The 12,059-nt window shown below is 41.3% G+C and overlaps 1 protein-coding gene across 3 annotated transcripts in view; it reads right to left on the bottom strand.

The window, feature by feature from the left end:
• The window catches only part of plcd1a (phospholipase C, delta 1a), a 36,008-nt gene extending 24,720 nt beyond the window's left edge, over window positions 1-11,288 (bottom strand). Inside the window, exon 1 of one of the 3 annotated variants that reach the window (XM_083778442.1) lies at window positions 10,954-11,288. In XM_083778442.1, the coding sequence (XP_083634568.1) occupies window positions 10,954-10,984 (31 nt within the window). In that variant the 5' untranslated portion in view covers window positions 10,985-11,288. Of the gene's footprint in view, window positions 1-9,511; window positions 9,685-10,953 lie in introns of those variants that run through there. The other 2 variants (XM_083778440.1, XM_083778441.1) reach the window with 2 other exon arrangements.
• Between the last annotated feature and the right edge of the window lie 771 nt (window positions 11,289-12,059).

The following is a 12,059-nucleotide window of genomic DNA, read 5'->3' as shown; positions in this document are numbered from 1 at the left end:
CCCCCCTCCCCCCATCACACACAACTGTTTGGTTAAACCACGTGACTTCCATTGGAAAAGCATTGAGGCGGCCATGAAACACGGACAGCACAGAGCATGTTTGTCTGATGTGTTTACGAAGCCTCAGTGTGTGTGCGTCTGTCTGTCTGTCTGTCCGTCCGTCTGTCTGTCCGTCCGTTACCAGCTAATCTCCGGCACCGTTGATATTACTCCTCCAGATTCTGTCCAAAAATCCCGCAAACCAGTTACACAGTATCTCTATAGAGCGTCGCAGTCCCGCCCCCTTTCATGACGACGCCAGGCCCAGGAAATGAATCCCAATGCATTTTTCCCATAGACATTTCAAAAGGTATTTATTTAAAGACTGTTACGCCGCAGACAAAGCCAACTCTTGTCGTGACAAATCATGAGAACAAACACAATATTTTGGACCAAACTAATAATTACAAAGAAGAAAAACAACAAAAAGTGTTGTAACCTGCCGTTTTTTTCTTCTTTCTAATTATTTGTTTGGCCCAAGAAAGTGTGTTTGTCGTCATGATTTGTCATGACAAGAGTTGGCTTTGTCTGCGGCGTAAACATCTTTAAATAAAAACTTTTTGAAATGTCTGAGGACAATGAACGGAGAATCATTTCCTGGGCCCTGGTAGGGGGCGGGACTGCGACGCTCTATAGTCATGTGTATAAGACAGATCTGTCCGATATTTCATATTCCATCCTAATAACATTGGCTTTCAAAGTTTGCAGAATTGGCCCGTTTTGAACAAAGAGCCTCAAATCATGAACGCAGCGTGCAATTTAAGTGAAATCTTTCATGGACTTTCCTACTAGGCTGAGGAATACAGCCCACCCTTTTCACATTGGCCTGTTATAGCGCCACCAATAGGTGGATTTTTGCAAACCACATTTTTGAAACAAAATGCCTCAAATCATCCAATTGCTATCCAAGGCGTAAGAAGAAATGGCACCCCTTTCACATTTGCCTATTATAGCGCCACCAGGAGGCCACAACCTGACCTGGTGAAGTGTGTGTGTGTGTGTGTGTGTGTGTTCACAGCTGAATGGAACTTTGAGTCAGACAAGGGCAGGGCTCAGTCATGAGCAAAACCTAGCCAGTGAATTTAGCACAAAACACTTGGGAGTCGTGCTAAATATTTTCCTCTCCGCCACTCAAGTGAGAATACTAAGTTAGGCAGGGCTGCTCAGTAAGAAGATTTGAGTCTGTAAACAACAGAGTACCCAGTGCAGTGTGTCCACTACATTTCTGTTATGCCTGACCATGTCACGGGTGTGGGCAGTGCCACAACATTACAGACATTTTTACAAGGTCTTGCCACGGACTCACAGAGGTTGTTTATGTTTCTCTGGCCGGCAGCGAGGAGGAGGACTGAACAAAGCATTCACCGCCGCCTCTGCAAAAATCTGGGTTTTGGTATGGGGCCTGAATTCCCTCCGTGCAGCGTGGTAACGTGCACGTCACTATGCAAATGCTTCATCACGTAACTCTGTGGTTCTCATGGGATGTGAGAGTGTGGTCTAGCCAACAACACCAACTCGGGACTCCTGAATTGCTGCCTTCCACACTCCTATCTAACATCAGGGTCTTGAGCTCTACAGCGTTGATAGCTCTTGCACCGCAGTGCTTCTACATATAGGTGGTGCACTTCTTGCCTCTCCTGGCTTTGCCCTGGGTTGGCTCTTGTCTCCCATAGGCCCCTTTTTTTTAATATATGTTTATTGGTAATAGGTTTCAACAATTTAGTACAGTTTGAACATACCGTTTTTTTTTCTCCCTCACCCCATCCCTCCCCCCAGTTATCGTCATCATTAAAACAATATAACAAAATAACATTAATAATTGAGTACAGACATAACATTAATAATTGAGTACAGACATACAAAAACAAACATACATACAGACATATGATATAAACAGTAGGATACAAAAATAATACTTTAAGCACAGATAACAAAAACAATATAAATAACAAAATAAAATAAAACAAAATAAATACAATTATGAGTTGGGTCATTCGAGTTCAAAAGATAATCAGTTACAAGTTATGTTGGAAAAGATTGTGTTCGGAACGTTGTCATACATCACCCTCTTTACACAGTTCTATCATTATGAGAAAGCAAAAAACACACATAGTATTGATTCAATTAGTCTGTCGGAAGTACTCTCAAATTCTCAAAGTAGGTAATAAATGGTTGCCAGCTAGAAAATAACCTCTAATTGTAAACTTTATTTTTTCCAATTTTAAAAATCCCATAATATCCTTAAGCCACATAGCTATAGAAGGGGAAGTTGGGGATTTCCATCCCAACAATATTCTACGTCTTGCTATCAGTGTGGCAAATGCTACCATATTAGACTGTTTCTGGGTTAGAAGTTCAAAATCTGATGGTACCCCAAAAATAGCGATATGGGGTGACGGCTCCAAACGAGCCTCAAATATATCAGACAAAATCTAAAATATTTTAGTCCAATAATGTACCAGCTTGGGGCATGACCAGAACATGTGTGTGTGATTAGCTGGTGAGAGAGCACATCTATCACATTTATCATCAATTCCAGGATATTTTATTTATTTATTTGACAGGGACAAAGCTCATTAATCAACATGTCAGTTTTCACATCAATGTAAATGGGCCAGAGTTAGCCGAAGCTAAATTTCATCTGTAGTCCCTGTTTCATCTGTAGTCCCTGCATATATTGCAGCAAGTTTAGATTTGCAGTAATGAAGTCTATGGAAGATTTTGAATTGAATGAGGCCTAGTCTAGCACATGATGTTGATTTGTTGACTCGATCAATAGCCACATCCCACCATTCATCAAGAAATGTTTCACCCAGCTCGGTCTCCCACCTATTCCTATTTTTGTCCATAGGGAGGATGTTTAATCTCATAAGAGATTTGTAAGTCACTGAAATTTGGCCCCTTTGCCCAGGATGCAGTATTTTGCCCCATGGTTTATTTGCTGGTTTCTCAGGGTAGGAGGGAAATTGATTTTTAACAAAATCTCTAACTTGAAAGTATCGGAAAAGATTATTGTGGGGTAGATCATATTTGGTACGAATTTTCTCAAAACTACTGAATACATTTCTCTCATAGAGATCTGAGAATTTGACAAGACCTTATCTTTCCACTGTTTGAAAGCTAAGTCTGACATAGAGGGAGGGAATAGGTGATTGCCAAGTATGTATGGGACAATTTATAGAGCCATCCTTAAATTTAAAGTGGGAGCGTAACTGTGACCAAATCTTAATGGTGGCAATCACTACTGGGTTTTGGGTAAATTTAGATGGTGATAGGGGTCATTTAGAGTAGAGTGCTACTGGGAGAGACATTGAGTAGCATGATTTAAATTCCAGTACACACCAGTCAGTTAGAGGGGAGTGGAACCAGTAGGCCATTTTCTGAACATTGGCTGACAAATAATAATAAGTAAAATTGGGTAGAGCTAACCCCCCATCATCACGGCTCTTCTGTAGAACATTTCTTAATTCTGGGCTGTTTACCCCCCCAAATAAATGCTGAAATCATCTGATCTAAAGACTTAAAAAAGGATTTAGGCAAGAATAGTGGAATACATTGAAAGAGGTAAGAGAACTTTGGGAGTATGGTCATAGGCCCCTTTTCCACCGGTTGGGAACCGGTTCAGTTCTTTTTGGTTCTTAGTCCATGAGCCAGAGCTCCAAAATTGGAATGAATTGAGTGTGCAATACCATATATTAAATTGTTATCACTGTGAAACTTCCCCAGTTGATTATTTGCAAAAAGACAATGATTTATTGTATTACAAATCTTAAAATTTGAAAAATGCAAATTAGGCACCATTTAGGAAAAGATAATATTACACACGTGGCAGTGCGCGGAAAAAGCAACAAGGTTTTCTTCATAACATGATGCAGTTCTCAGTTTGACCACAAAAAGGTACGTCATACGTCACATGTTTAGAGGGGAGAAATTATATTTGAGAAGGATTTAAAATACAGTATGAATAAGTTCTGTGTCGAATTGTGGGCTAAAGTATTCAAAGTGAAAATGGTAGTCAAAATAGGTGAGTCTATTAATTCACTGTAGTAATACGTGTGGGACTAAGAGTAACTTTGGTGAAAAAGTAGCATTGATATTGGTTTATCGCTTCATTTTGGAGCAGTGACGTTTTTTTTTAATGTAGATTGATTTTTTCTCAAATGAATAATAGATATTAAGCAAGTTAAGAGACAATGGAAGAGGACACTAGAATAGTTCATTTATAACAGATGGAAGAGTTTCAACAATCTATCTGTATTCAAAACGTTTGTGTAATGTAAGTTTATTCAACATATAATGTAGGCATGTGTTGATGTATGTTTTGTCGAAGTTAAATTAGTTAAAAAGTTGATTAAAGAGCCTATAGGGGTCTTGGAAAATGATTAAATAATGTTTAGCTCGATTGAAACAATTGTATGTGGCTGTGTCAGACGGACGGGAGCGGTCCTCCCACTTACGCGTCAGTGGTAATTCGTCTTGATATTAATAGAGCTAATTATTGTTTTCTCGTATGAAATTTTGTGTGCAAATAATAGTCAACGAAAAAGGCAGTTAGGTGCAACGACGTGCAAGGTTTTGCTGTTAATATCGAGATAATTTAGCCTGTAAAGGTGAGATAAGTTAACAGTAGTAGCGTAGATGCTGCATTTACTCCGGCTGCTAAAACAGACTGGAATAATGAGATCGCAGCGTGCTGTTATCAAAATCGAGGCTTTCGTCAACGGGACCAATTTCAAAATAAAACGGGATTATTAAGCATGTCTGTAAAAACTTGTGTGTTTTGAAAATGGAAACACAGGGGTGAGACAAAGTTGTGGTGTGGTTAAATGTCAGTTAATTGTGCTAAATCATGTTCCATTTTTGCATTGTTTGAAAGAGTACCTAGTTGTCAGAAAAGTGGTTTAAATTGGAGTAAATAATTAGATAAATTGAGTCATAAGTATAGCCTATTATGAATCAAAGAGGTTTTCCTCAAGACGTGAAGAGAGTTTTTCGTTATTATAGCTTAGACTCTGGCCTGTTAAGGTAACCAACCATGCCTTAGTAGAGCAGAATTTAAAGCAATATAAACGTATATATTATGACGTCCTAAATATCAAGAAAGCGGTAATATTCAACTATCAGGGCTAAATGAGGCTAAAGAGAAATCATTTATGACAAGCTGTATATCCTAAAATGTAAAGTGCAATTGTCAATTTTCATATATGCATGAATATGCCTGGAATTATTTTTGGGAGCTTTTAAAGTGTCACTTTCTGTTGTTCTTTTCTTATGTTTAGTATGTCATGTGATTGGGTCAAGGGGGGTGTAATAGAATTATTGTTCCATATTTTTATGTGACCATCTAGTGATGGTCAAGGGGGGAAATGTCGTATATGGACTCGATAATTCTGTACTATAGCATGCTATAATCAACTACATTCTGTGCTAAGTTGATTGTCTAGTCTGTCTGTCTGCAAGTTTAAAGGCAATCACGCATAGTCAAGTACCTTGGCTGGTCAGGTGTGATAGGAAGGTAGCATACTATTGTTTCAACGAAGAGGCCACTCTGTATGCATTTCTATGCCACTGTTGATATGTTAAAGTTTAAAACCCCTCCCAGAAACTCCTCTGTTTGATGGAAAACTGCATATATATGTCTGTAAATACAATGTTGAGGAAGGCTTGTGGGGGCAGCCTGACCGTACGGTCAGGTGTGCTCTAGGGCTCCGCGGCTCAACTCAAGGGCCGCGGGAAGCCCTCTGTCTTTGTCTGACTTACTGCAATAAATACAATCCATCTACACTTCAGCTCATCTCTCTGCCTGCGTGTTTTCCCCTCCGATCGTCTGAGGTTTTTGATGCTGAAATACTCTTCGTCCTTTGTCTATTTTTAGTCCAGTTTAGTGAGTGTATAGTTAGAAATTACACGTCATTACTACTGTGGAAGGGTTATCAATATCATATATTAATTTACTTATATTGATTCTATAAACAATTTAATATAGGTATGGCTTTGCATACCTTTAACGTTCCAATTTTGGAGGTCTGGCTCATGCACTATACAAATTGGTTCTGAACTGAACCGGTTCCCAACTGGTGGAAAAGGGGTCATAGTGTCAGATTGCTTGCCACTGGTTCCGGGTGCCTGACTCAGTGCCCTGCCAGCCAGTGGTTCTCAAAGTGCGGTCAGCGGACCCCCAGGGGGTCCTTGAGGGCGTTCCAGGGGACTCCCCAGCGAAATTGGTTAATATAGCATCAAAATCAGTTTAATCCCTTTAACCCTGTTAAAGGATTATCATTATCAGCGTGTTGTGCTATTTTCTACAGTAACCAGGAGTAAACAGTGTGTCATCTTTAAGCTCTTAAGCAGAAAACGATGTGACAGAAAAGGCAATATGACGTGTCAGTAGATAGAGACGCGCACTGGAATATGCTCCAAAGGTAATGGGTTTGTTAGTTACAACCAAAAATGTGACGACGTCACGTGTCGGTTTGACTTACTTTCTTTAGTGATTAAGAGCCAGCTGGCTCTTACTCAGTAATTGAGGCAGCGGTGGCCTAAACTGGTTAGAGCAGGGGTTTTCAACTGATTGTGAACCAGGGACCACCACCCTGACTTAGAATCAACCTGGGGACCACTGTTGTGTTGGGTGGGGATATGCAGTCACAAGAAAGTGTCAATCTTATGTTCATTCTGACATCATGGGTCAAGTTTGTAAATCATTCGTTTTGTGTAGATTATTGTTCAACTGTATGGTCATCTACGTCTAAAATGAATCTAGCTAAATTATAGGTTGCACAAAATAGGGCAGCCAGACTTGTTCTGGGCTGTTCTATAAGAACTAGTATTGTAAATATGCAGTCCAGCCTCTCATGGCTCACTATTGAGCAAAGAATTTCCTCAAGTTTGGCCACATTTTTCTTTGACCTCCAAACATGGACGGCCATCTTATAGGTCACTGGGTCATTCAGTTCTGCTTCTCAACTAGTGGGATGACATTTTTAACAAATCCTACATTACTAAATGCATGGTCAAGGACCACATGAAATACTTCCAGGGACCACCTGTTGAAAACCCCTGGGTTAGAGGAGCGTTTTTGTATCACCAAAATGTTTGCGGTTCGATTCCCTGGATTACGTCTTTATTGTTTGGATGTGTGTGCTCTTCTATTTGTTGTTAATAATATGACATGTCAACCATGGAAATGTTTTGGGAACATGACCCCTCTTCAAATCACATCATGTGTTTGAAAGGAGCAGATGATTTCCTGTTTCTCTCTTTATGCTTAGTAATCAGTTTCAACGACATTGAAGGAAGAGAAAAGGTTCTGAGCGTCACCCTGTTGATTTTACAGGCCTGTCACAATCATTATATAATCGTATTATTTTTTACATTATTGCCGTATGGGTGGCTCTGGCTCAGGGGTAGAGTGTCCAGTAGAGCAGCCAGATATGAATGGGTGAATGTAATGTAATGCACAATCTATGTAAAGCGCTTTGGAGCACTAGGCTATATAAATGCACCATTTACCATTTCTCGTCATATATCCATCATATCCATCATAATCAACATAAACAATTTCCTTCCTTCCTACATTTTCAAACATTATCGCCATTGTTAAATGCCAGCTACAAGTTAGTAATCATCAACTGAAGCATTACAAATATTACTGTTAATGAAATATCATAAATGGGGTGGTATCGCATTGGCACAGACTGGCATACTCGCCGATACCTGCAGTGCACTCAGGTACCTGTAGTGCAGTGTCGACTAATGTACAAATTTACAAATACACTCCTGGTTTTACTGTGTAGCACGGCCACTGAATGCCTCTGAGCCAGTGGCTAACAAATTAGATTGACACATTTAGTAATTTGCACTGAGGGACAGCTCTCTCCCATGTTTGACTCTGTTAATTACATTATGTGAAATTCATGCACCGCAGATGAGCTTAAAAGAAGTCCTTCACCGTGTGGGAACATGCATACTTTAGCCTAAACTGGTATAAGTAGAAAGATGTCCTGAGCATGAAGAAGGCTTGCAGCCACCAGCCTACAGTGTGTGTTGTGTGTGTGTGTGTGTGTAAAACAATCAGGACAAGAGAACCAAAACAAAGGGTAACATAACATAACTATAAATGCACCAAGTCTCTGTACGTCTTACGTCTATCTGTAATCCACGTAACTTGAGAACCGTTCGCTCCACCAACTCAAATTTGACACACGTGTTTCTCACACCCACAGGGAGGGAGCCCGGTGTCGAGTCGGTCGGACCCATGGTTGTCCAGAACCGCCACAAAAGGCCTCTGCCCGGGCCAGACTCCATATTTGGGCATGCCTGACAAAGAACTGTTCTGACATCATTCTGACGACTGACTCCATATTTGGGCATGCCTGACAAAAACTCCATATATGGGCATAAAAGGGACATGGACATAATATCTGGGCATTCATTTACAACTTGCATCGTTCAAAGTAGGCCAGTGCCCAATGGGCACCGCTCTAGAGTCTCTAACGCATAATATCTGGGTAGGCCAGTGCCCAACAGGCACCGCTGTAGAGGCCCCACGGGCAGTGTGGGCACCGCTCTAGTTTGTTTAAACTTTAAAGAACAGAAATGTAAAGAAACTGCTATAGGCAACTCTGTCTACTCTATACCAAGTACCAACAAAGGACTGCAGCTTATATTTTCTGTCAATACTATTATTTTATAACTTAAACTGTGTAATATCAAGGCTACATGCTTCAAAATCAGGTGTGTGTGTGTGTGTGTGTGTGTGTGTGTGTGTGTGTGTGTGTGTGTGTGTGTGTATGTGTGTGTGTGTGTGTGTGTGTGTGTGTGTGTGTGTGTGTGTGTGTATAAAACAAGTTCTGCTTAATTAAAAAGGCCTATACTCAAATGAACCATTGCGTGACGAAACGCTCCATCATGTGTAGATGTTTATGTGATTATCATCACCACGTCCTATTACCAAAGATCAATTTGTTTACAAGAATGAAATAGCTTTCATTTCAATGGCACTCTCTCGTGAGTCAGTCAGGCAACTACACAGTTCTCACAGGCCCAAAGAATGCACTGCTCCAGGCAACATGAGCAGCCTTTTACAATACAAAGGCTCCTCCATACTATGGAGGAGTCCATAGGTAGCAGCACAACTATTTACAACCAACAACGACAAATGATGCACAAAACACATGGTGCAGTTACAGTAGCATAGCGTACCGATCCTACATTATGATCAAAAGGCAATTAGTAGGGGAGAAGTTAACGTTATTCAGATTAACTGGGAAGTTGTTCGTGCAAAAGAAAAATACCAAAGTGCATGTCTCGTGCACATCGGTATCGGTATCTTCTCTATCTGCGAGTAAGGCAGTCTGTGCCAGAGAGTCTGTGCAGTGTGCACGCACGCTGGCACGCAAGTGTGCGTGCAGAAAACTCAGGTACGTATAGTCTGTCTGGATCGCCTGCCTGGAAACTTAACTTAACTCACCTAAGCGTTTCCCATTCTCCTGCGCAATTTTTCTCACGTGCTCTTGGAATAGCTGTTCCTCTGATTTGGTCCTCTTGGGACGCTTATGCAGACACGACATTTCGTGATACCCGGCCAGAAAGATGTCTCTATGCCCGCTTTCCCTCTGGAGAACAATTCGTATGTATGTAGTTTCTCCCGATCGCCTCGTGGGGCGTGTCTACTTGGGTAACAGACAGTACTTCCAAGTTCTCTCTCCAGGTCATGCAAGCAGCAGCACGCAGCAGCAAACATTATGCCCATGCCCGGCCAGCCAACAACTGTTTTTTAGATCTTTAATCCTACCCTGCTACTGTGAAAGGATTTAATTTAACGCCAAAGAAGAAAGTCGTCTCATAAGCAGTTATGATGACTCATAACTGTTTCGGTGTCAATAACACTGCTTGGATTTAACAGAATAGACATTCACCGAAGAAACAAGCTGTAAGTAGACCAGCTAGGCCTACAGATAAATCACAATTTAACCACTGCCTTAGGGCTATAGGCAGTGGTTAAAATGTGATTTACCTGCCTGCAGGCACCTGTGTGGCTGTCTCTTCATCACAAACAATGGATATTGCAAGTGCAACAGCACCACCCCATGGAGGGTTATGTATGAAACTACAATCAATGATATATTCTATTGCTACAGTTTAGGATTTGTTCTTTGAAAAGTAGCAGCAGATTCCCCTCTGCTCTGGTCCATAGCTCTAATGCCGTTGCATCTTGCCGTTACATTCATTAGAACTATGGACCAGAGATAATTCCCCCCCCAGATTTTTACAGTAGCCTACATTAACAACATAGCCTACCTGTAGAATAGAAATGTTGATGTTTCAATGACCAGCTATTGTTGACAATTGTATTTAGCTCAGGTGATCATAGACTATATGGAAAAGTTATGGTCTCTGCCAGGTCGAAATGCATGGTCAAGACTATGTTTTGTTATTATTTTACAAAAAAAAAAAGCTGAATATGCTGTTACTAATATGCAGTCAAATACTAGTATGCAGTCAAGTTTGACAGCTGCATAGGCTATTGTTCATGTTGATTCCACAAGCCACTGATGCAGCGCGCGCGCGCGCGCGCACACACACACACACACACACACACACACACACACACACACACACACACACACACACACACACACACACAAAACCCTCCTAAACATTTTGAGGAGTATATGAACTATAATATATTGTAAATAAGGCGGATAAGATAACACAATTGATTAGCAATTAATAAACTGCATGCTTTACTGCGCGTAAACTGCGTATTGCGCACTGGTCTGCTGCTGCTGTGGAACAAAAGTACGCACGTCGTTGTGTAACTTTGATTAAATTGTCTTCATGGGTAAATCTCTCTGGTGGCGACATTAATTTCCAGTCTGCAGTGCCAGTGGTGCCACTGATAAGACTCACCATGTTTTCCCGCTGTGCCGTTTGATTCCATTCTGTATGGATCAGTCAGAAGTAAGCATGCGTTGGCGGCTAAACTCTCCGTCTCCTCCTGTTGCGCTCCAAAATGATCTGGTACACACCCAAGTCCAATGTTGACTATTGGTAATCAAATGGTAGCCTTCTTTGCCCAGTCTCAGGATATAGCCTAGTACTTGTGAACTGCGGACTTCAGTTAGTCCAGCTCTGAGCCAACCCAGACAGTATGCAGCAGCAAATGCCAACCCATCGTGCTCTTATGTGCCCTCAGTCCACACCCACCGCTACACCGGTTTGACAAGTAGGCTACTCTATTTACTCATGACTTTGATTCGGCAGTCTAGCCCGCGACACGAGGCTGCACCTTTGCAATGGACTTCTGAGATTGACAGTATGAGGATTGGCTAGCAGCCTAGCGCATTTAACACAGTCTGGCACTTAACTGTAACAAACTATCTAGATCAATGTCATGGTGGGAGTGCGTTTTCTGTCATGGTAGCCTAATAAGCCTATATGCAAGTCTGTCAGTACACTTGGATATGTCTGTGGTGTTTCCTTATTATTTACTTCCTTGGGTAACCTGAGATGGACCTGCATGGCTGGCAGCTCTGGTTTATAGGTGTGGACTTCTCTCTCCTCCTCCTCTCTTTGTACTGTAGCTGTACCTGTCTCACCCATTAACCACTTAAACACCAGCAACATCCGTATTGTGGGGAGAAAATAGCTGATCAACAAGCTCATTTTCAGCTAAAGCTTTCCCCACAATAACACAAAACAGAAAATATTGTATAGAACCCTGAGGGACTCTGTTACCCATATGGGGTTTGGTTAAAGATTGTCGGGTGTGGCTTCTCATAAATCACATCGCAGTGTCTGCTCATTTTACTACGATATGGGGGTTAGTTAGGGTAGGGTATTGCAACAGTTATAGGCCATCCCAGAATCCCAGTTATTTGAAGAATGAAAAAAAAAAAGATGGTACAAAGCCCTTCAGCTTTGTCTCAGTAATATAGCAAATATTAAAGGGCAGTATATGAGCAATTTGTGCCGCTGTCCCGTGGGGACGCGCGACACCACCACGGGACAGCAGC

Source organism: Protomyctophum parallelum, assembly GCF_964188405.1.
Source record: "Protomyctophum parallelum genome assembly, chromosome: 12".
Classification (NCBI taxonomy): Eukaryota; Metazoa; Chordata; class Actinopteri; order Myctophiformes; family Myctophidae; genus Protomyctophum; species Protomyctophum parallelum.
This window is presented reverse-complemented; position numbering and strand designations above follow the sequence as displayed.